This window comes from Lampris incognitus, chromosome 1, assembly GCF_029633865.1.
Source record: "Lampris incognitus isolate fLamInc1 chromosome 1, fLamInc1.hap2, whole genome shotgun sequence".
Taxonomy (NCBI): domain Eukaryota; kingdom Metazoa; phylum Chordata; class Actinopteri; order Lampriformes; family Lampridae; genus Lampris; species Lampris incognitus.
Genome location: NC_079211.1, coordinates 103,457,333 through 103,482,982, shown reverse-complemented (window position 1 = coordinate 103,482,982; position 25,650 = coordinate 103,457,333). Strand labels below are relative to the sequence as shown.

Here is a 25,650-nt window from a genome sequence, read left to right as displayed (position 1 = left end):
AACGTGCGCAGCAGAGTAGATATGTGCATATGTGTGTTGGTGGGGGGTATTTATATATAAGAAGTCAGGTCATCACATGGAGCTATACCCAACCCCTAAAATAAAGTCTCACATTCTGCTATTCTTACCTCTGTACAGTTTGATTATTTTGGGGTCTTTAAACACTGCAGCTCATGGCATCACCTCTTTTTCAAACATTCAAACACATTTTTGAACTATTTCAGTAATTTTTTTATTGTAACCATTTTTTGCATGAATGTAATATTTTCGTGTAATAAAGAGTTATGCCAATGTTGTCATAAACTCAGGCCGCTTGCATTCTAACCAAGACACAGGTCGGGCCTAAACTTTAGAGGATTGGAAAGCTGTTGCAATTTGGTTTTCTTGCAAATTTATTTTATTAAAAAAAGCAATCAAATCTGAATTCATTTTTATATACTGGGAACAACACAAAGTCATATTAACAAATTGGTCCAGAACTTTTGATCATTGAACTCAATGATCAGACACAATGGCATCATATTGGGACTATTGTGGCCTTATAATTAAATATAGTCATTAGTTATTCAACGTAAAATTCAACGTAAAATAAAAATTAGCATTAGAAAAGTCTCCTAAGTGCACTTTTTCAAGAGATTTTTGTGTGTGTCCGTTTATCTTTGTGTGTGTGTGTGTGTGTGTGTGTGTGTGTGTGTGTGTGTGTGTGTGACTGTACTCAGTTCCTATATAGCTTTATTTCCTTCCTTGAGTTACAACTTGTCCCTCCTTTCTCTCTGCCGTTATATCACATCCGTCAGTGTGTGGGCAGCCCCCTCAATAGCCTGGCTCAGGATTGACAGGTGGTGGTGCACCTTTCTCCAACTGCCAGTCTTTCCGGATGACATGGCGTCGGTGACGGCATCAGCCAAACCCGGGAAAGTGGGCAGGCGGGCGTCACTGGACGCCCAGATGACATGCCTGAGCAAAGTACATCAAAAAACAAAGGGTAGGGTGTGATATACTTCACCAAAGTACAGAAGTAGAAATGCTTTTTGCCCCCTTGGTTGGTTGGGTGTAATTCAGAGGTTAAAAAAGGAGACACTGCAAGAGGAAGAGAACGTTACCTTGCAGCACACACACATGGATGGACTCTGTGTGTGTGTGTGTGTGTGTGTGTGTGTGTGTGTGTGTGTGTGTGTGTGTGTGTGTGTATGGTTTAGCAAATGGGTATGAGGGGACTTATGTGCAGTCAATGACATTTATTTTCAAAATACAAACTTTTTTGTCTTTTTAATTTAGTATCTAATCAAATGTGGGTTTTGTTGAGAGGAGAAGAACTTCAACAAGTGAAAAAGTGGGAGGTGTCCATGTGCTGTTCTTACCTGTAGGCGTACTTATCAGGGAAAGCTAGAGGGTCTAAAAAGGCTCGGTCCAGAAACATCAGCTGGTTGTTGATCCTTCGCACCTTTAGTGGTCTAAGGACAGAGGGAGAGGGAGAGAGAGAGACCTTTACCTTTAACCAAGCCTTTAATGTTCCAAGTCTTCATTCACATCAAGATAACATTAACACAAATACTCATATACATAGTGGAAAAACACAACAATCACCATACACAGTAAAAACAAAAGGATACAGACCTTCCCCTATTTTTCCTTTTTTCAGAAATTAAGAAGCACTTGGTTTTCCACTGTGCACAGCACATCCCCATGTCCCAAAATAGAAATAAATCCTTCCAAGTTTGAACTAAGTTTGAAAAACATGAACTCAATTTTCAGCCGAGCAGCCACTAGACCCCTGAACATGAGCATGGTATCTTTGGACCCTGTTCCTTTCATTTTGTTCCGTCTGCTAAGCCAAATGCTAATTTTTGCCTGACCTATCAAAAAATTGACCACGGTGACACATCTGCACTGTGCTGCCATGTACCTTGGACCAAAGATAAACAGGCTGTCTTCGAGAACCTCTCATAAACCTCTGAGCCACTGCTGCAGTACAGAGAAAAGAGGGCTCAACCTGGGAAATCTGAGCCATAAGTGCTGTAGGGTTTCCTCATCATTACAGAAAGAGCAGTGACTCCCTGCCCTAGGATCAATGTGTGCCACATGCCTGTTCGTAGCCACAGCCCCATGTACCACACTCCACTGTAGATCCGCAGTGCGTTTCTCTATGGGGGGTTTGTACAGTGACCTCCAGCTGCACCTGGGGGATGAGCCTGGTGCCAACACACTCAACCACCTCGACTCCTGCACGCCGGCTAGTGATGTTGTGTTGAGAACCTTTACAGCGACTGCGTACAAGGCTTTCTGTGATGTACTTAAGAAGTCATGTAGTTCTGGTGTTTTGAAGGATAGAATGGCCCCCTTCGCTTCTTCCTGCTCCTCCACTGCTGCACGAACTGACAAAGATGGAAAAACAGGCCGCATAGCTGGCTGATCCTCTCCACATTCCGCTCCTAGTGCCTCTCTGAAGAAGCCAGGAAGTGCACTGATCACTTCCCCCAACAACCTCTCCATCAAACGAAGAGATTTAAAGCCAGTCTCTTGGCTCAAAGCACCAGCCGTCTTCCACTGTCCTCCTGATCTGAGACACACTAACTTCGTAAGTCCAGCTCTTATGAGGGATCTCTGTACACTTACGGAGCTGAGCATCCTGCAGCGTATCAGTGGGTTATGGAACAGTGGTTCCTTCCCTACACTGTCATAGAGCTGGGAGTAGTCTCTGTTGGTGCGTAAGACCGTTCCCCAAGCGCATAGGACAGAATGATAGAAGGGTGTTGTCATGAAATCCATGCCAGCCAGGTCCAGAAGGAACAAGTGCTTGTCATAGTTCAGGTTCATAACCCTCCGAAGCAACACAGATGCTGTTTCACTCCAAAGTCGCTGGTCATGGTATAAAAGGCGCTGCACAGTTTGAAAGCGAAAAGCCATGATACGACTGCGGAGGTCAATCAGGCCCTGGCCTCCTTCTAGAACTGGTAGGAACAGTACAGCAGACTTGGTCCAGTGAAAGCCTCCCCAGAAGAAGTCCACCAGCATCTTCTGTACTTCCCGTATGAGCGTGTCCGGAGGTTCTACAACTGTAAACCGGTGCCAGAACATCAAGGCAATCAAGTTGTTAACAATCAAGGCTCTCCCCCTATAGGACAACTGAGGCTGGATCCAAGCCAATCCAGACAATCGGGCACTGACCCTTTCAATTAAACACTCCCAGTTTTTGCTCAGGAAGCGGTCACTGCCCAGAAAGACACCTCGGAATTTTATCCCTTCTGTATTCCACTGCAGCCCCGCTGGTAATGTCGGCTTTTTTCTATTGTTCCACTCCCCCAGCAAGAGACCCTCAGATTTTGACCAATTGACTTTTGCAGAGGAAGCTTGTTCATATAAGGCCAATTTCTGCTTGAAAAATTGTACATCGTTTTGAGTTGTTATGAAAAATGTGACATCGTCAGCGTATGCTTATAAGCTAACTGCAGTGGTGATGTTCCCTGAAAAGGTTAGTCCTGGGAGCCCCTGCCTAAGCTGAAATAAAACCGGTTCAATGGCTAGGGAGTACAGCATTCCAGATAAGGGACAACCCTGTCTTGTACCTCTCTTAACAGAGACAGGTCGGCTGAGTCCACCTCCTACCTTCAACAGAACACTGGCTCCAGAATACAACAACTTGATCCAGTTAATAAATGTATCCCCAAAACCAAAACCTCCAAGTGTTTTGAACAGATAGCAATGATCAATCCTGTCAAAAGCCTTCTCTTGATCTAAGGAAAGCAGGCCAACATCCAGCTCCTGGAGCTTAGATATGGCAATAATGTCCCGTATCAAAAAAGATTATCCTTAATTGTACGGTCAGGAACACATTGCGTCTGGCTGTAATGTACAACCGTATCCATACACTGTTTGAGTGTATTTGAAAGACATTTTGAAATTATCTTATAATCACTACATAACAATGAAACTGGTCTCCACTTTTTCAGTAGGCCAAGATCTTCCTTTTTTTTGGTAGCAGTGTCAGGACAGCCCTTCTACAACTCAAAGGTAGAATTCCAGAGTTCAAACATTCTTTAAAAACATCGTGTAAGTCTCGTCCAATTAGAGTCCAGAACGTCTTGTAGAACTATGAAGGAAGTCCATCAACTCCGGAGGCTTTGCCACAGCTGAGCTGCTGAACCGCCGCAGACATCTCGTCAAAGGAGATGGGGAACTCCAGCGAAGTCACCTGTGTTTCACCCAGCTGAGGCAGTCCCTCCAGTATCTCCCCCACACAGTCAGAGTCACAGATCTCCGCACTGAACAGGCTGCTGTCTCTGATGGATCAGTTGTTATTGCCCCACTGGGAAATTTGAGATGCATCATCACATTACTCTTTCTAATTTTCTCTCGAGTTTAAAGAAAAAAGAAGTTGGAGCATTTATGTCTTTGATGGTGCCAATTCGGGTTCTGATTAAAGCACCCTTTGTTCTCTCATGGAGGAACCTACCAAAAGCCTTCCTCCTACTTTCCCAAGTGCTGCTGTTGCCATCATGTCCAATAATAACTTCGTTCTCTAATATCCTAATGTCTCTCTAATTCGTCAAGACAGATTTTCTCCACACCGAGTGTGTTGTTTGTATTGCTGACATACAATCCTGATTTGTGTTTTTCCTACCTCCCACCATCTAGCTAAGCTCTCAAAATCTTTCTTCCTCAGCCTCCAACGACTCCAGAAGCCAGAGAAGAACTGACAGAAAGCTTTATCATGCGCTAGCCGCACATCGAAGTGCCAGTAGGAACAGTGTCGAAATTGAACTTGCAAGGAAAAATCCGCCACAACTAAATGGTGATCTGAAAATCCCATGGGTGATATCGCGGACTTAATCAACCTGTTGCTGTATGTTTGACTGAGGTAAATCCTATCCAACCTGGCTGCCCTCACACTACCCACGGCAGCTTTTACCCATGTGTACTGCCTAGCTGTTGGATTAAGTGTCCTCCAAACATCCGTAAGGTCGGTTTCTGTGACCACAGTGGACAGAAAAGAAGCTGACGGTGGATGGGGTTCTTCTGAGTTTCTGTCAACTGTAGGGTGTGTAGTGCAATTCCTGTCTCCTCCCACCACTATGATTGAGCCACTATTAAATTGTTTAAGTTTATCCCTCAGTTTGCTAAACAATATCAAGCGATCAGTGCCTGTATTATAAGCATACACATTTATAAACACAAAAGGTATTTCTCTGATTGTTACCTGAACTACTTGGATTCTGCCCTGCTCCACTTCACATGTCAAAACATTTGTTAAAAGGAGGCGCTGCGAGAAAAGAACAGCTACACCTGCACTAAAGTTGGTACCATGGCTCAAAAAAGCCTGGCCTGCCCAACTCATTCCCCACTCTATCTCGTTGTCTACAGAGCTGCGTGTTTCCTGTAGGAAGAGCACATCTATGCTCTTAGCTCTACCCAGCTCAGCTACCACACCTCGCTTAACTCTATCCCGTCCTCCATTAATATTTAGACTCCCTACTCGCAAACTGTCCATTAAAAGAAGAGAGAAAAAGAAGGATGAGACAGTCAGTACGTTTACATGCACAGTTTAATCGAGCTATGGTTATAGCTCGATTAGTTCATTAGTCCCGACTACTAACTTTGGTCCCAGTACACATGCGCGGGAGGGAAATCGATTTACTGAGGGAGTCATGTGGGCTCCGCTACGCTAGGTGGCGATATGCACTCTTTCAGCTTGTTTGTATTGGGCCATTACCGGTTGACCTATTACGTCACACACGCAGAGCATAACAATCATCGTAGTGAACTAGGAAGTTAGCAACCCCCCCGAAGAAGACGAAGAAGAAGCGGTTGGCAACCCGGAGCTAAACTGGCACAAAGATGGACAACTTTGCGAATCTGTACGTAGCGTGCGTGTTGTGCGCTCTACTTCTTGCGCAGATGAAGTGCGCCTTATCCCTCCTGCTTATGGTGTTATCCGAAGGCTGGATGCGGGTCAGAGGCAAAGACTGGTGGGAGCGAGTGGTTCTGGGAGAATTTTCCGACGGGGAGTGGAGGGAACGTTTCCGGATGAACCGCAGGCGCTCTGATGAATTATGCGGGAGGAAGAGCGTGCGGGAAGGGCCAGGGCGTGACTGCTCGAGCACCGTTGCAGATGAGGGTCGCTATTGTACTGTACAAACTGGCAAGCTGTGCAGAGTAGAGTTGTTGCCAGTCAGTTTGGTGTTCACAAATCCACTGTGAAGAAGTTTGTGCACTCCTTCTGCAAGGGAATGGTGTCGTCTGTAATACACAGCCTCACCAAGGCGCCCACGCCAGAGGAAGCTTGCGCAATCGCGCGCGGGTTTGAACAAAAGTTCAGCATTCCCCAAATCGTCGGATGCATCGACGGGACTCGTATTCCTGTTCTGCCACCAGGTGACGGCTACGAAGACTTCGTGAATCGCAAAGGATGGCCTTCGTATGTACTTCAAGCAGTGGTGGACGATATGTATAGGTGAGTCGGCACAATACAAATGTGGGTGTTTGTGTGTTGTGGTTACTCTTTACATCCCAACTGATGACATTTCTTTTAGGTTTTGGAACGTCAACTGCACAATGCCCGGATGTGCTCGTGACGCAAACGTCCTCAGCCAGCCGGCGTTATTTGGCCAGGCACAGTTTTTACCAAAGGTAATTCCGTCCTCTCCACAAATGTTAACCCATTTGAGCCTACATGTTGTTATGCATATAGTCATGTTAAGAGAGTCCCGTATGAACATGGTCTGCATTTATTTCCTTAATGCTGTGCTCTCTGTACCAGAAAACCTTATTTGAACGAGTGGCAAATACCGTATGCCTATAATCTACCCTTATAATGGTGAAACGTGAGTCACAGTACAAAAAATAACATTTATTTCAGTACACCAACGGGAACACTAATCCTGTTCCACAGTGTACCGCGAGTCAACCACGACTCTAGCCCCGTGTCTGATAGACAGGGGAGGCGAACCTCGCCGGGGAGGGACGCCATCCTGCACACCACCAAACTCTCACCAGCTACTCCAGTCGCGTTCCTACAACCAGCGACGAAGTAAAATTAAACTTCTCTCGCCTTACCGTGTAGAGAAGAAAAGAAAAGTGAAAGCGGTAGAAAACAAGTAAATAAAGCCAAAAAACACGCTCAAGCTCATTCAAACGCCCTCACTCACGCTGACGCACCCAACCTTCCCGCATGCAGTGGAGGGAGAGGGAGAGGGAGGGAGACAGAGGTGCGCTTCCTCCTTAAATGTGACACATTTGAAAAACAGCGACGGGCTTTTGTCCAGGAGCTGGAACATGCGACTCCAGAGTAGCAGGAAATGGACGACGCAGGCAAGCTGCGGGTGGTCCTGGGAGGGGGGCCAGCGGCGAGCATTGCAGCAAGATTTATATTTTCCTGCCACAACCTGAGAGACAGTGGGGTGATGGCACCTATTGCTACTGTTGTTGTTTAATATCATAGTCATTGTTGTTGTTGCTGTTATTATAATCATTGTTGTATTGTGTTGTTGTTTTACATGCTTTGGCAATATGTACACAAACGTATGTCATGCCAATAATGCACATATTGAATTGAATTGAGAAAGAGAGAGAGAGACTAACTTGTTTTGTCAGAGGCAAAAGGTGTGTAGCTCTGTGTGTTTTTGTTTATGTGTGTGCATACAAATTTCCTTGTATGCATGTTTTCCTTGTGCCTGCACGTATCAGTGTTCGCTTGTGTGTGTGTATTGTAACGTGCATGGATAAGTAGACATGTTGGCCGCTGACTGACGGGTCTAAGTCTTTAGTCGACTGGCTAACGTTGTCGCTTGCGGAGTGGGAGACACGGGTTCGCGTCCCGGTTGTGGCGACGGTCTCCCAGACTGCCCCCCGAATTCGCTACAGTATGTTATGCTGTGCATGTGTATTCATGCTTGTGTACTGTATGTGTGTGTTCAGAGATGGGCCCAAATACATCAAAAACTGCAAATTACAAATATTTGCTCTCCAAAATGCATCAATACAAAATACAACTCTGAGAAAATATATTTAATTAAAATACAAGTAATTTGTAATTTGAAAATACGAAAATAAATTCTATACAAACTGATGTCACAATTTAGGCATTTAGTGGCCTCAGTATGGGTCTGACCTTAACACCCCGACATTGAAAAGATGAGCTCTGCTAATTTCCCCACGTCATAGATTTGAAGTGGCCGATCAGGATATCTTGGAGGTGGGAGGCTGTGACTTCAGGGGCGCATGCTGGTGTATTTCTGTCAGTCAAAGTGACCATTGAGCCAGTTGAATTGCAAGTGGGGGAACTGAACAGTTAGGCCACAGTGATGCACTAGTTCTTTAAGAAGACAATAAGACTGGACATTTAGCAGATGCCTTTTTCAAGAGCCATAAATATAAGTGCAGTTCAGTAAGTAAAATTCTGAGCTCTCCACCTTGACAAGGAACCAACTGAATGAGTGCAAAAGACAACAGTACCATTTCAGCAGAGCATGATACAGTATACAATAGTAGAAGAGAAAGAGAAGCAACCCCCCTTCCCCCCAATGCCAACGACAACCTAAAAAAAGAGTATACTCTTTTGTACAACCTCTAACACTGCAGTCCTTCCATTTCAGTTTTAGTTGTTTTTCAGCACAACTAATTTCTCCATTCAGTTGTTAACCGCCGTCTGTGAGGGTGGTAAGCCATGCCTGCAAAGGAAAGAGGCATTCATCTGGTGCCGATGATGGCAAAGTGGTGTTGAATCTCACAAAGCGTAGGTTGATCAGTGGATATGAATCCAGTGAGAAATGGTCCTTTCTGTGGTCCTCCAAAAAATATTTAAAAATTTGACATGAAACTACCTACTCATTTATTTTTTAATTGATGAGTATTCATTTTTGATAATTCATGAAATTGCAGTTTAACCTTAAGACACTGACATGAGAGTAGTTTACCTGTACCTTGGTCAGAGAAGATGATGAAATCATCTTCATTCTCTTCAGCGGTGTTTGATGAGGCGGTCTCATTTTCTGACACAAGGCCAAGTTCTTCAGCTGAGTGCAGAAACAGGTGATGTATCCTCCTCTTCTCTGCAGCTAGTTTGGGAGGCAACCACCTCATCTTGAAAAAAGGGTGGGTTGCTGTAGCCAGGATGGCTTCATTGACATCAGTCTTCAGCTGTAAGAAGCTACTGAACCTTTTCTCAAAGCCAGCTATGGTGGCTTGCAAGATATGTGATCAGTACCGCAGGTTTGAAGCTTGCAGGTCATGTAGTTTAGTCTGAATAGCAAAGAGGGTCGGTATGAGCTCACCATAGTAGCACGAGGTCTGACCTTGAAGGCGGTCAATTGCAATGGGCTTGAGGACTCTGCAGTATTCCTCAAGGAAATCAAGCTCTACCTCTTTGAATGGTGGGAGTTGCAAGGCAGGCATGATCTCGGGAAGCTTCTCCTGAAGAAATGTCAGCTGACTCAAACAGTCATAAAGAGAATTCCACCTACAAACGCAAGGTGTCTCAGTTGGTGGTTGGTCAAGTCATTGAGTATTTCTGCATATTTTGGCCTGCCAGAAGCATTTCATAGGGTTGAACACTTTGCCATGGATGAATGATTCAGCCTGGAGAGAGTTGAATTGTCTTTAATTGCCCTTTTGGCATCAGTGGTTGAAACCAAACCCAGTGTGTGAGTGGAACACCTGACATGAGGTGGTAGAATGATGGCACACTCTGACACTTCTTCCTCTGGATCTATTATTACAAATGAAGGATCCTGTTCCTGCTCATCTGTCTCATCCTGTTCCTCTGAAACAACTGTGTTATTGAACATTGAACATTGACTCCCATATAACTTGTTTTTTTAGTTGACCAGATATCTGCAGTGGTGCAAACATGTTGTATGCCCTTAAGTCTCTCCATCAAATTTGACGTTTTATTATTAAAGTCTTCATCAATTCTTCCCCCAAGCGTCCTCCTGGACATAACTTTAGCACATTGGTAAAGTCCCTGAACCAAGTCTATAAATTATTTATGCTCAACAGTGGCCAACAAGTACATGCCTTTAGTGACAAAGGATGTGATGAGAGAGTAAATTTTATTTTGTGTCACCGGACCACGTTCAAAGAGAGTGGTTTGTTTGTATGAGGTCCTGTTTTTTTTTTTTTTTTTTGCTTTTCCCACTGGCAAATTCCTTTTTTATCAGTCATTTATGTGTTACTTAAGCATTATCCAGGAATGGAGTCAACTCACTTTCAATTGTATTAACTCTCTATAATCCATATTGTTAAATGTTTTGTCCAAAAAGATGAACAACATTTAGCTTTAGAGTAAAGATCAGCATGAAATATTTTTAATTGATACATGACTTGCTTTCTTAAAATCTATGACGAGTTTTTTTTTTTTTAAATTTTACTTGAATATTAACCTGACCATCCCCTGGCATAGTAAACACTGTAAAATGTTGTCCTTATCCTCAAGAGGACTGCGCAAGCTATTTCCCTGACAACTAATAAGAATGGCCACTATAAAATGCCTAAATGTAAAAAAAAAAAAAAAAAAAACCTAAATGTAGCTATGCTAGAAATTAACTTTGTCCTGAGTTACAGAAGTTGCTAACAATTAATCTCGCTAATAAAGCTTCCCATGTGATGACTAACCACGAGATTCCAGTTCCAGGCTGCCTGAGCGTGTCTGTGATGTTAGCTGGTATGCTAACATGACTAATTAGTAACGTTAGCTTGTATTCTAGCTGATGCTAACGTTACCAGCTAGTAAATATATTTACCAGTGCTAGAGCACATGTGTTTGCTAATTGCTCTTTTCTTCTGTTGTATTTTAGAGTCATTCAGAAAGCTTGCCTTAGCATGCAAAATCTGATCATATTTGGATTACATACCTTTATCTTAAAGGAAATTTGCACCAAGCACCAAAACAGCTTCTTTCCTCAAGCTACTGGTCCCAAGGGACACAAATGAAATACGGTAGTTCAACAAAGAGTGCATTGCTGGACCTGACAGGACATGTCACGGGATTCACTTGCATTTAGCCAAAGACTGTGTGTTCTGCCTGCGCAGTTTATTTTGATGTAATACCACTTTCAACCACTGGGTGGCTGCATGCTATTGTTTTGATGTGATTTAGCGCCACCTGCACAAGAAGAAGAATGAAACAGGAAGTGCAGTTACAGTAGTTCCGTTGTTAAACGATCTCAGTCTGATACGCTGGAAGAAAGTAGAAAAAGTTGTTGCATGTCTCAATCTTCACTCATCATTCTGTTTAATGCCATCAGAAAGCAATGACTGTAAGTCTAAATAATAGTGTACATCTTTGGTAACGTTTGTAGGTGTATATTGTGTAGTTTGAATATTTTATAGGGTAGTTTTGTTAGCTTAGGAAAAACGGGATCTATAATCTAAGCTGTATTGTGTGCTAGCTATTCATTTGGATGTGTTAGCTACATTATTGCGTTGCATTGTGTTAGCAATACTGGATATTACTATGATAGTTTTGCGTTAGCTACAGATATTAGGTAAATAGCTATATGTTAGCTGCAGAAATAGATGTTTTAGCTAGTTAGCCATAGAGATTTTATACAATCTCACTGTAACTCAGGTTACCTTTGATAGATAACGGTATATCAATATGCAGACATTTTACACCTATTTATATTTTTATATTTAGCGTAGGTGCTCAAAATTGTATTTTATTTTCTTCTCCACAGTTTCACTCGTCGTCGTCGTTGTTTCACTATAGTTAATGGCAAGACGTCATTAAATTCCCCTGACTTCGAGTTTGGCTTGCTGTTCATCTTTGTTCCAACACTTCTGGGAAGTTTACAACATTGAGGGAGCAGTATAGTGAAAAGTCAAACGTCAGATGGCGAAACAGCCAAGCATAGAAGATTCCACTACGCATGCTGCAATGGAAAACCCAGAGGATGAAGAAGAATCCTTGCTGGAAGAAACAACCCCACAGGAGATCAAGTCCAGTGTCTCTAAAACATCTTCCAAGTCATCAGCTAGTAGTGCAGCTGCCAGAGCAAGAGCCTCAGCCCAGGCTGCATGTGCTAGAGCATCCTTTGCAAAACAGGAGTTACAGATTAAGAAAGAAAAGGCAAGATTGTACTTGGAAAGGGCCATGCTAGAAGCTACTTTAGAAGCTTTAGAGAGTGAAAAACAAGCTGCTGCAGCTGTCGCCGAGGCCGAAGCTTTAGAAGCTGCAAATGACAAGAGTAATACGACCAGCAGCCGCGGCGTATCACCAAATACGGTTAGAGAGAGAACAAGAGAGTATGTGCAGTATCAGTCTCTGTTCTACGCTGACCACGCTGTCTCCTCACATAGTGCTCCACCCCACACAGCACAGGGAGCACCTCCACCCAGACAGGCCTCTGAAGGACATTATCCCCAACAAAACAACACTGCTCTTCTCTCCACGTCCCATGGGCAGACACATAGAGACAGTCCAGTAGCCACACAACGCCCTATTCCCATGCCTAGGGCCAAACAACCGTCCATGTCACTTGATGCGAGGAACTTCTCACCAGCCAGGTACACGGCTACCCCTGCCCCTGACCGTTCTACTGAGTCTAACACGCAACGTGCTTATGTAGCCCAGCCCCCAAACATGATGGACTTTGTCAAATATATGGCTCGTAGAGAGCTGGTCACTACAGGGCTTACTAAGTTTGACGACCAGCCGGAAAACTTCCGAGCATGGGCATCCTCGTTCCTCACTGCCACTCAAGGCCTAGACCTATCTGCCACCGAACAGCTAGACCTATTAGTGAAATGGCTTGGCAAAGAATCATCTGAGCACGCTAAAAGGATTCGAGCCGTCCATGTCTCCAACCCTCCCGCTGCTCTTCACTTGATTTGGGTGAGACTAGAAGAGTGTTATGCCACCCCAGAGGTAATAGAGAGTGCTCTGTTCAGACGCCTAGACGGTTTCCCTTCTCTGTCATCCAAAGAAAACACTAAGCTCAGAGAACTCGGAGACCTCCTCACCGAGCTGCAGTCAGCTAAAGAGGACGGTTACCTCCCTGGACTTACCTACCTCGACACTCCTCGGGGAATAAATCCCATCGTTGAAAAGTTGCCTACTTACCTTCAAGAGAGATGGATGACCGCTGGCTCACGATACAAAGAGGAGCATAGAGTGACTTTCCCCCCATTCTCGTTCTTCACTCAGTTTGTCTGCACTGAGGCTAGGAAGAGGAATGATCCAAGTTTCGTCCTACCAAGCAAGACCTGCAAGATTTACCGAAATGAAAGGCCCTTCTCAAAGTATGAGGGAGGAAAGACCCAAGTGACAGTAAACAAGACAGATGTGTCTGACAAAAAAGAGACGGACAAGTCAGAGGGTGACCCTGCTAAGCACTGTCCTATCCATAACAAGCTCCACCCTCTCACAAAATGTAGAGCCTTCAAAACAAAGACAATGGCAGAACGAAAGGCATTTCTAAAGGAGCACAGAAGATTTTACAAGTGCTGCTCCCCTTCTCACATGGCCAAGGACTGCCAGTGGAGCTGAAGTGTAACGAGTGTGAGAGTGAACGGCACTGCACAGCCTTACATCCAGACACTCATTCATCCTCCATGCATGCCAATCCTACCACAGAAACTGCATCAGAAGATAAACGCACTGCTCCTCCTCCACATCACAGCGATGTCTCTGCTGAGGTGACTTCAGCATGTACACAGGTATGTGGCCCTGGACTCCCAGCTCGATCCTGCTCCAAGATCTGTCTCGTGAGGGTGTATCCACGGGGGCAACGGGAACGCTCTGTCAATATGTATGTGGTCCTTGACGACCAGAGCAACCATTCGCTGGCCAGGTCGGAGTTCTTCAAACTGTTCGAGATCCAGAGCAGCCTGTCGCCTTACCTGATGAGGACCTGTGCTGGCGTCATGGAGATGACTGGAAGAAAAGCAGTTGGCTTCCAGATAGAAGCACTGGAAACTGGTGAGTGCTTTGACCTCCCTCCTCTCATTGAGTGCAATGAGATCATGTCTAACAGAGCAGAGATCCCTACAAGAGAAGTTGCCCTTTCACACACTCACCTGAAGACCGTGGCTCCTCACCTCCCAAAGCTCGACCCAGATGCTGAAATCTTACTTCTACTGGGGAGAGACATTATTAGAGTGCACAAAGTGAGAAAGCAGATTAACGGGCCGCACAATGCACCCTTTGCACAGTACTTAGACTTAGGGTGGGTGATTGTGGGGGAAGTTTGCATCAACAATGCCCACAACCTGAATGTGAGCGTGTACAAGACTAACGTCCTGGAGAACGGGCGCCCGTCCCTTCTCACTCCTTGCCCGAAACGTGTCTGCCTGAAAGAGAGAGCAAGCTATGGTGGGGAGTCCGGGCATAGTGTATCCACTCACGTGTCCAAACACGTCTCTTCTGACATGCCAGCTGAAGAAAAGCTGGGACTTACTGTGTTTAAGAGAACTGAAAGCGACAACAAGTGTGCCATGTCACTCAAGGATGAAGTGTTCCTCGAAATCATGCAGCGAGAGGTTCACCAAGACGAACAGAACAGCTGGGTTGCTCCCCTTCCGTTTCGGACACCCAGACCACCTCTTCCTAACAAACGAGAGCAAGCCCTCTCTCGCCTCACGTCCTTACGACGCACCCTGGACAAGAGGCCAGAAATGAAGGAACAGTTTGTTGCCTTTATGGAAAAGGTCTTCGAGAACAAACACGCCGAGGAATCAACCCCACTCCAAGAGAAGGAGGAGCGCTGGTATCTGCCTATCTTCGGGGTCTACCACCCGCACAAACCAGGCCAGATACGTGTGGTGTTTGACTCGAATGCACAGTACTCTGGCATATCTCTGAACAATGTTCTGCTCTCTGGACCCGACCTGAACAATTCTCTTCTGGGAGTGCTGATCCGATCCCGGAAAGAACTGGTCGCAGTAGCAGCCGATATACAGCAGATGTTCTACTGCTTCCTAGTCAAAGAGGATCACAGGAACTTTCTAAGGTTTCTCTGGCACAAGGACAATGATCTGACCAAAGAGATAGCAGAGTATCGCATGCGAGTGCATGCGTTCGGGAATAGCCCTTCCCCAGCCGTCGCAATCTACGGCCTTCGACAAGCCGCCAAAGAGGGCAAAGAACAGTGGGTCCGACACGCCGCTTCGTCGAGCACCACTTTTATGTGGGTGATGGACTCACCTCCCTCCCCTCTGAATCCGAGGCCATCGACTTACTCAAACGCACCCAAGCGTCCCTCGCCAAGTCGAATCTGAAGCTACATAAAATTGCTTCAAACAGTGTCAAAGAGATGCAAGTCTCCCCACCTGAGGACCTGGCCAAAGACTTAAAGGACCTTGGTCTGAAAGATGAAGAGCTCCCCACACAAAGGAGCCTTGGTTTGTGTTGGGATATCAACTCCGACACATTCACTTTCAAGGTCGCAGTGAGTGACAAGCCCTTCACTCGCCGTGGCGTGCTCTCAACTGTTAACAGCCTCTTTGATCCCCTTGGTTTTCAGCACCAGTGACAATTCAAGGAAGAGCGCTGCTGAGAGAACTGTCCACCGACGCAGAAGAATGGGACACCGAACTTCCCGAAGACAAGAGAGGAAGCTGGGAAACATGGAAAAGGATCACTTCTAGAGCTGAGCAGTCTCCATGTTCCACGAGCCTACACTCCACAGTCGTTCTCCAAGGCTACATACACAGAGTTGTGCCTTTTCTCAGATGCTTCAAACTGGGCCATAGGAGCAGTGGCTTACCTAAGAACCGTCTTTGAAGATGGAGAGTGCCACGTTGGCTTCGTCCTCAGAAAAGCCAAGCTGTCTCCTCGTCCCAAGCCCACGATCCCTCGCCTTGAACTGTGTGCAGCTGTGCTTGCGGTTGAAATGGCCGAACTGATTCTCGATGAGCTAGACCACAAGCTAGATTCTGTCAAGTTCTATTGCGACAGCAAAGTCGTCCTTGGATATACATTCACTGGCCACTTTATTAGGTACACTTTGCTAGTACCGGGTTGGACCCCCTTTTGCCTTCAGAACTGCCTTAATCCTTCGTGGCATAGATTCAACAAGGTACTGGAAACATTCCTCAGAGAGTTTGGTCCATATTGACATGATAGCATCACGCAGTTGCTGCAGATTTGTCGGCTGCACGTCCATGATGCGAATCTCCCGGTCTACCACATCCCAAAGGTGCTCTATTGGATTGAGATCTGGTGACTGTGGAGGCCATTTGAGTACAGTGAACTCATTGTCATGTTCAAGAAACCAGTCTGAGATTATTCGAGCTTTATGACATGGCACGTTATCCTACTGGAAGTAGCCATCAGAAGATGGGAACACTGTGGTCATAAAGGGATGGACATGGTCAGCAACAATACTCAGGTAGGCTGTGGCATTGACACGATGCTCAATTGGTACTAAGGGGCCCAAAGTGTGCCAAGAAAATATCCCCCACACCATTACACCACCACCACCAGCCTGAACCGTTGATACAAGGCAGGATGGATCCATGCTTTCATGTTGTTGACGCCAAATTCTGACCCTACCATCCGAACGTCGCAGCAGAAATCGAGACTCATCAGACCAGGCAACGTTTTTCCAATCTTCTGTTGTCCAATTTTGGTGAGCCTGTGCGAATTGTAGCCTCAGTTTCCTGTTCTTAGCTGACAGGAGTGGCACCCGGTGTGGTCTTCTGCTGCTGTAGCCCATCTGCCTCAAGGTTCGACGTGTTGTGCGTTCAGAGATGCTCTTCTGCATACCTCGGTTGTAATGAGTGGTTATTTGAGTTACTGTTGCCTTTCTATCAGCTCGAACCAGTCTGGCCATTCTCCTCTGACCTCTGGCATCAACAAGGCATTTTCGCCCACAGAACTGCCGCTCACTGGATATTTTCTCTTTTTCGGACCATTTTCTGTAAACCCTAGAGATGGTTGTGCGTGAAAATCCCAGTAGATCAGCAGTTTCTGAAATACTCAGACCAGCCTGTCTGGCACCAACAACCATGCCACGTTCAAAGTCACTTAAATCACCTTTCTTCCCCATTCTGATGCTCGGTTTGAACTACAGCAGATCATCTTGACCATGTCTACATGCCTAAATGCATTGAGTTGCTGCCATGTGATTGGCTGATTAGAAATTTGCGTTAACGAGCAGTTGGACAGGTGTGCCTAATAAAGTGGCCGGTGAGTGTATATTCAACGAGTCCAAGCGCTTCTACGTATATGTGCATAATCGGGTTCAACGTATACGTCAGACAACCTCTCCACAACAGTGGCATTATGTGCCTACAGACCAGAACCCAGCTGACTTAGTGACCAGGTCCGTCTCTGCCTCCAAGCTCGCCAGCACCATGTGGTTCAGCAGCCCTGACTTCCTTCACAAGCCTCCTCGTCCTGTGGAACAGCAGTCATTCGAGCCTGTGGAACCTGAACTGGACGTGGATGTACGACCACAAGTCACCACCCTCGCCACTCACACGAAAGAAGGCCAACTTACCTCAGAACGGTTCCAACGTTTCTCCACCTGGGAGTCCCTTCTGGATGCTGTTGCTTACCTGATCCACCAAGCTCGTTCATTCAAGTCGAGCCCTACAAACTCGCCTCAAGCATGCAAAGGCTGGCATCTATGCCATACACCTCGCACTCCTGAAGAGCTGGCTGCCGCCAAGAAGATTATCTTCAGCGCTGTGCAGAGAGATGCGTATCCAGAGGAGTACGCCAACCTGCAAGGAAAAAGACAGATCTCCAAGACAAGCTCACTTCTGAGTCTCGACCCCTTCATGGAGGATGGTCTCATGAGAATCGGCGGACGCCTGAGATATTACTCTCTGGATTCAGAGGTCAAGAACCCTATCATTCTCCCAAAGGAGAGTCATGTCACAGAACTGATAGTACGTCATCATCAGGAAAAGGTCAAGCACCAGGGCCGACAGTTCACAGAGGGAGCTATCAGAGAAGCTGGCCTGTGGATTGTCGCAGGAAAGAGACTTGTGTGCTCCATCCTTCCTCACTGTGTAATCTGCCGGAAACTTGAGAGGGAAGTTGGCAGTACAGAAGATGGCGGATCTTCCTTCTGAACGCCTGAGCATCTCCCTTCCCTTCACTTATGTGGGATTGGACGTTTTCGGTCCATGGACAGTCGCCACCAGACGCACCAGAGGAGGTGCTGCCCAGAGCAAGCGGTGGGCCATACTGTTCACATGCATGAGTACCAGAGCGGTACATATTGAAGTAATAGAATCCATGGACTCTGCCAGCTGTATCAACGCTCTACAGAGATTCTTTGCTGTGAGAGGACCAGCAAAGCAGCTGCGATCTGACCGAGGAACTAATTCCATAGGGGCCAGTATGGAGCTGGGCATGAGACATGACGACAAAGACCAGACCAGCATCCTGAAGTACCTACACGACAACGGCTGCACCTGGGAATTCAATCCCCCACATGCGTCATACATGGGAGGCGCATGGGAGTGCATGATAGGCGTGTCCCGCAGGATTCTCGATTCCATGTTGCTGCAGACCAAACAGACTCTTACTCACGACGTCCTTTGCACTCTGATGGCTGAAATGTCAGCAATCATCAACGCAAGACCATTAGTCCCTGTCTCTTCCGATCCCGCCTCGCCTTTCCTGCTGACTCCTGCTATGTTGCTGACGCAAAAGTCAGGCCTTCCTGCTCCAACCTGCGACTTAACAGGCAAGAACCTCTTCAAGTGTCAGTGGCGGCAAGTACAACCACTGGCGAATGAGTTCTGGTCACGTTGGAGAAAAGAATTCCTCAGCACTCTCCAAGTGGCACCAACCACAACGCAACCTGCAAAATGGGGAAATTGTATTACTGAAAGAGAGCCAGTCTCCTCGCAACAAGTGGCCTATGGGAGTGGTCACTTCTACCATTCCAAGTGGCGATGGTAAGGTCCGGAAGATAGAGGTAAGAATATCCTCGCAAGGGACTGCAAAGACATTTCTCAGACCTATATCTGAGGTCATCCTCCTCCTTCCAAAAGAGGATGGCTAAGAGACTTTGATAAGAGACTTTAAGGTAGTGACATTTAATAATGCCAGGCGGGGAGTGTTCTGCCTGTGCAGTGTTTATTTTGATGTAATACCACTTTCAACCACTGGGTGGCTGCATGCTATTGTTTTGATGTGATTTAGCGCCACCTGCACAAGAAGAAGAATGAAACAGGAAGTGCAGTTACAGTAGTTCCGTTGTAAACGATCTCAGTCTGATACGCTGAAAGAAAGTAGAAAAAGTTGTTGCATGTCTCAATCTTCGCTCATCATTCTGTTTAATGTCATCAGAAAGCAATGACTGTAAGTCTAAATAATAGTGTACATCTTTGGTAACGTTTGTAGGTGTATATTGTGTAGTTTGAATATTTTATAGGGTAGTTTTGTTAGCTTAGGAAAAACGGGATCTATAATCTAAGCTGTATTGTGTGCTAGCTATTCATTTGGATGTGTTAGCTACATTATTGAGTTGCATTGTGTTAGTAATACTGGATATTACTATGATAGTTTTGCGTTAGCTACAGATATTAGGTAAATAGCTATATGTTAGCTGCAGAAATAGATGTTTTAGCTAGTTAGCCATAGAGATTTTATACAGTCTCACTGTAATTCAGGTTACCTTTGATTAGGGATGCCCCCCGAAACCCGGCTCTAAATGGGAACCGGTTCTAAATTAGTAAAAACCGGAGCATTTTTAAGATCCGACGTTTTCGGTTCTGCTATCGGTAGTCGGTAGGTATTCGAGAAATCATGGAGTGAGATTTATATTGTGGCAATTGTGTTTTTCGAGGAATTTAAACGTCGCGAACATAATCTTGTTTGCCGTTTTCTCCATCTCTCTGTCTCTCTCTTACTGCGCGGGGGGCACTGTGCTGTGCTCCACACACTCGCTCACACACGCGCAGACAACTCTGCTCAAGGGCTCATCATGGCGGAGAGAACTAAACGTTCAAAAGTTTGGGTATATTTTTCAAAAGTCGATGACAACAACGCTCGTTGCCACAAGTGCAACAAATCATTTGCCAGTAAGGGTGGCAATACAAGCAATCTGTCGAAACATCTTTTGTCGAAACATGGTATTAATCTGCAGAAATGCGGCGTTTTCCACTGCTTTGCTCGTAGTGTTCCATCCACGTCCACTGCAGGTAAGCCGTATGAGCCATAGATACGGAGTTAGCTAGGCAAATAACGAATTATTACGAATAGGCCAATAAATAAAATATAATTGCTTAGCTAATTGTTTAGCTACAAATATATAAGCCATAGATACAGAGTTAGCTAGGCTAATAGCCGGGGACACTATAAGTCAGGAGAGATCACGACTCCTGCCGGAGAAGGCAGATATGTTGATTTTTCTGCAGAAGAACTGTTAGGATAATGTTCTAGGTTCTTGTTTGTTTGAACTGCCGTTAGCCTTTTGCTGTAAAAATTTATTTTTAATATATATATTTTATCTTTATCTACTTTTATTTTCTTATCTTATTTGTTGTTGTTGAATGTTGATTATAAAGTCTATAATTCAGACGCATTTAAAACATTGCTGCTGCTGTTGCTGCTGAATAAATAATATTTGTTTATATTTATATAAAGTTATATAATAGAATAATAAAGCAATGTCGATTCTGTTCTTAATTAAGTGTCTTTTTTTCTTGCATAATAATCAAAAAGAACCGCTAAGAGTATCGGTAAAGCACCGAACCGATAAGCAGTACCGATAAGAGTAGTAGTATCGATAAAATCCTAACGATACCCATCCCTACCTTTGATAGATAACGGTATATCTATATGCAGATATTTTACACCTATGTATATTTTTATATTTAGCGTAGGTGTTCAAAATTGTATTTTATTTTCTTCTCTACAGTTTCACTCATCGTCGTTTCACTATAGTTAATGGCAAGACGTCATTAAATTCCCCTGATTTCGAGTTTGGCTTGCTGTTCATCTTTGTTCCAACACTTCTGGGAAGTTTACAACATTGAGGGAGCAGTATACTGTGATTAGTCTAATTGTTGTACAGTTTTTTTCTACAGTTTAAACTTGGGGATAAAAATTTGTCTTATTCGAGAATAAAATGACATATTAAATAATGTCCATCCATTATCTGAACCGCTTACCCTGCTCTCAGGGTCGCAGGGATGCTGGAGCCTATTCCAGCTTAAGTATTTCAAATACACAAATACAAGCTCTTAAAGTATTTTGTTACAAATTACATCTTGGGTTTTTTCCTGTCCAGCAAAATACACATTACAAAATGCTCAAAAGTAATTAAATATGTATTTTAAATACATTTAATTGAAATACTGCCCATCTCTGTATGCATGCTTGTGTGTGCATAACTTTGCATGTGGTTTGCCTTTGTCTATGCACGTGTTTCTGTCTAGTTAAACTTACATTTCGTTGGCCAGGTCTGAATTCTGAATCACCTGGTCCAAATGGGTGGCCGCTGAGCGGAACTTGGCCACGGCCTCTTTAAGTGGTTCTGAAACAACACAGATGAGTCATTGGACCTGTTGACTATGCATGTAATTTACTTCACTTCAGCTACTGTGACTGTGCTTAAGCCTCTCAACCCCAAACATACATGTTGCTCATATATAAAGTGCAGCTTAAAGCCAGCTTTTTTCACTTCTGGCATGTCCTTCAGTCATTTTGTTGTAGCTTATCCCGGCCACTTGAGAAACATTTTGGAAAGGTGAGCCCAAAAGCGGATAAGGTCAGCTTTGCTAATCAGATGTAAGGTAACACTCGTATCAAGCCTGTAGTCTGCGCCACCAACTAGAAGAAATGTCACACTGGCATCAAGACCGGAGGCTCCATGTTGAGAAGTAACGTAACACTAGCGTCAAGCCTGTCAACTCCACTAATTAGAGGTAATGCAACACAAATATTAAGGCCCTTATCGGTCGGGAATGGAGGATTTGGCATCAGACAAAATCTCAACACCCCTGTATGGTACTGAACTTCAGCGTATTCACTTAAAGAGTAACTAAACCCTAGAGCATTTTAAGCGGGATTTACACCAAATATTCGATAAGATATAATGCAAGATAAGATGAAACTTGCAAACTACTTGCAAAAGAATGTGGTCTGCAACATTCTATAACCTACCAGTTTACACCAATGAGACTAGATGAGACAGTGCATCGTTTCCATAGCAATGACTCTCACTACTTCTGTTCTAACAGCCGGCCTTTCAGACTTTTTTCTAGCTAGATACTTTGTGGCATCTTAACATATGAATGAGGATAGTGATAGTGACGTACTTGCTACAGCTGCAGTTCTAGAATTGATGAAATTGTGAACACAAAAAAAAAAGAGAGGGTTGGGAATTTAGAGCTGTCCATGGGTGCTTCAATGACCAGCTGACAGAAAGGCTGCTGAAACCGGTCAATCAATCAATCAATCAATGAAATTGCATTTTATATAGGACGTACACTACCGTTCAAAAGTTTGGGATCACCCAAACAATTTCGTGTTTTCCATGAAAAGTCACACTTATTCACCACCATATGTTGTGAAATGAATAGAAAATAGAGTCAAGACATTGACAAGGTTAGAAATAATGATTTTTATTTGAAATAAGATTTTTTTTACATCAAACTTTGCTTTCGTTAAAGAATCCTCCATTTGCAGCAATTACAGCATTGCAGACCTTTGGCATTCTAGCTGTTAATTTGTTGAGGTAATCTGGAGAAATTGCACCCCACGCTTCCAGAAGCAGCTCCCACAAGTTGGATTGGTTGGATGGGCACTTCTTTGAGCAGATTGAGTTTCTGGAGCATCACATTTGTGGGGTCAATTAAACGCTCAAAATGGCTAGAAAAAGAGAACTTTCATCTGAAACTCGACAGCCTATTCTTGTTCTTAGAAATGAAGGCTATTCCATGCGAGAAATTGCTAAGAAATTGAAGATTTCCTACACCGGTGTGTACTACTCCCTTCAGAGGACAGCACAAACAGGCTCTAACAGGTACTATCTAATGAAGATGCCAGTTGGGGACCTGTGAGGCGTCTGTTTCTCAAACTAGAGACTCTAATGTACTTATCTTCTTGCTCAGTTGTGCAACGCGGCCTCCCACTTCTTTTTCTACTCTGGTTAGAGCCTGTTTGTGCTGTCCTCTGAAGGGAGTAGTACACACCGGTGTAGGAAATCTTCAATTTCTTAGCAATTTCTCGCATGGAATAGCCTTCATTTCTAAGAACAAGAATAGACTGTCGAGTTTCAGATGAAAGTTCTCTTTTTTTGGCCATTTTGAGCGTTTAATTGACCCCACAAATGTGATGCTCCAGAAACTCAATCTGCTCAAAGAAGTGCCCATCCAACCAATCCAACTTGTGGGAGCTGCTTCTGGAAGCGTGGGGTGCAATTTCTCCAGATTACCTCAACAAATTAACAGCTAGAATGCCAAAGGTCTGCAATGCTGTAATTGCTGCAAATGGAGGATTCTTTGACGAAAGCAAAGTTTGATGTAAAAAAAATCTTATTTCAAATACAAATCATTATTTCTAACCTTGTCAATGTCTTGACTCTATTTTCTATTCATTTCACAACATATGGTGGTGAATAAGTGTGACTTTTCATGGAAAACACAAAATTGTTTGGGTGATCCCAAACTTTTGAACGGTAGTGTACATTACGTTCTAAAACCTGTCACTGGCCACTTGACAAGCTGAGTCTCAGCCAACCCATCAGGCGGCTTGATTCCTGCTGAAACGATGTAGTTTACACTGCTGTAAGTTTTCTTTGCAATGTTCTAAAACGGTTTTGTCTCGTCCTGAATCTTAGGTCTAAACTGGCCTTTATTAGTGAGTTTGCTGACATCTAGAGGTTAAAAACCATGCAAAGGTTAGAAACATACCAGGCTGGTCTCGGTACGCTGTGATGTTAGCATAGCAGGATAAACACAGCTACAGATAATAACATTAATAATGGATCTGTTGGATGTAGGTGTGTCAAAGAAGCAGCATTGACAGTACTATTGATAATTGTAAGTGCTGTCTTTCTGTCAATGCTCAAACAGAGCCAATATTAATTTTATTGCTAACACCACAGAGTACCAAGACCAGCCTGGCGTGTTTTTTAACCGTTGCATGGTTTTTAACCTCTAGATGTCAGCAAATTCACTAAAATGGTCTAGGGTTTAGTTACTCTTTACGAGCTAGAATATAAATCCTCAAAATGGGATCAAATCTTTACATTATAGATTAAATTGAAAAGAAAAACAACCAAACCAGAACTACATCAATCTTTTTTTTACTGTTACCAGCACTAGATTTTACACTGTGTGTTTCGTCTGGGCCATCGTTGCAACATCACCCTGCTCTGAGGAGTGTTGACTTCAAAAGAAATACTCTCTTCTTCCCTTGCCCCTACCCATGGTGATGTTTTCAGCCATTAGTTTATCTTGGAAGTGGACCAGTGCGGTGCTGAGGTAGTCCTCCAGACTCTCAGCATAGTCACTGCAGTTGAATGGTAACACCAGGCTGTCTGCCAGCCGTATGAGGACGTTTCCCGCAGTCCTGGCCACTGCCTGGTGACTGATGAACCCTAATACAAAGCAAGAGAAAAGAGATGACCGTGAGACAGAGAGATAAAAAAGGGAGAAGAATACATTGAAGCGAACTGAACTGGGAAAGAAACAAGCGTAGCCACTGCAGAAGCAATGCTTTATATTGCATGCTCACTGACCCACTATGGCTCCAGCCCCAAGAGGAAGATTTTGATAAAATTCAATTTTTACTCTTTTTCAATTGTAAGAAGTTGGCAAGACGCTGAAGGAAAGGTCTTGTAAAGTAGTTAGTTGTGAGATTTCCATACCATAATACGTTAATTATTAGCTGCAAATTAAAGTGTTGTCTGCAATGATAATGCAGAATAGGCACCAAATAAGTGCATGACATTTGAATTCCACAGTAGCCACGGCAGTAAAACAAGCTCAACACCAGAAAGTGTGCAGTGACGGTTTTAGAGGTTGTGCTGCTCACCAGGGTCAATGTACTTTGAGGCATAGTCAAAGGTGTCGTATGCTGTGTGGTATGCCGGGTAAATTCGAGCCTTTGTTTTGGTCTGTTCAGAGAGGAAAATCAGAGGATATGTCTAACTTAGGTCCTTCCTCTTATCTGTGTCCTCTGTCAGATAATATACCTCTCTCCCCTTGTGTGGGAGAGAGTACCCCATTAAACTGCACACCAAACTCGAGTGGCTGATTGGTCCTAATGGAGCTGATAACCCATGCAGCAGTAGAGCCTAAACTCTGGCACTGTTGGTGTTGGTGTCATGCTGGACCCATTGAGCTGCACAGAACCAGAGGTAAACCAGTTGTAAATTGAGAAACAGGGCCCAACAATTCAAAAGACAGGGCCTAAATCATTTTACCCCAACATTCCCCATCAGCACCACTCACACGAGGGCATATATTCATGCACTTGGCCCAGGGTGTGTATTCACCCTCTATGCACACACACACACATGCTCTCTCTCTCTCTCTCACTCTCTCTCTCTCTCTCTCTCTCTCTCTCTCTCTCTCTCTCTCTCTCTCTCTCTCTCTCTCTCTCTCTTATCCTTTCTGTATGTAAATGCATATCTTTTTTCCCTTCAGCTTTCTCTCATGCAAAGTGCACTGTACTGCATTATTGTCTGTGAATGTTCTCATTCGTCCAGGTCATGGTTATCCAAAGGAATTGAATCAAGT

General features: G+C 44.4%; 1 protein-coding gene across 1 annotated transcript in view; it reads right to left on the bottom strand.

The window, feature by feature from the left end:
- Positions 1 to 779: 779 nt before the first annotated feature.
- naaladl1 (N-acetylated alpha-linked acidic dipeptidase like 1) overlaps positions 780 to 25,650 on the bottom strand; it is a 49,809-nt gene continuing 24,938 nt past the window's right edge. The window contains exons 15-19 of the mRNA XM_056294264.1: positions 24,944 to 25,025; positions 24,333 to 24,506; positions 21,350 to 21,437; positions 1,362 to 1,454; positions 780 to 957 (exon numbers count right to left, since the gene is read on the bottom strand). Of these exons, the coding sequence (XP_056150239.1) occupies positions 780 to 957; positions 1,362 to 1,454; positions 21,350 to 21,437; positions 24,333 to 24,506; positions 24,944 to 25,025 (615 nt within the window). The remainder of the gene's footprint in view (positions 958 to 1,361; positions 1,455 to 21,349; positions 21,438 to 24,332; positions 24,507 to 24,943; positions 25,026 to 25,650) is intronic.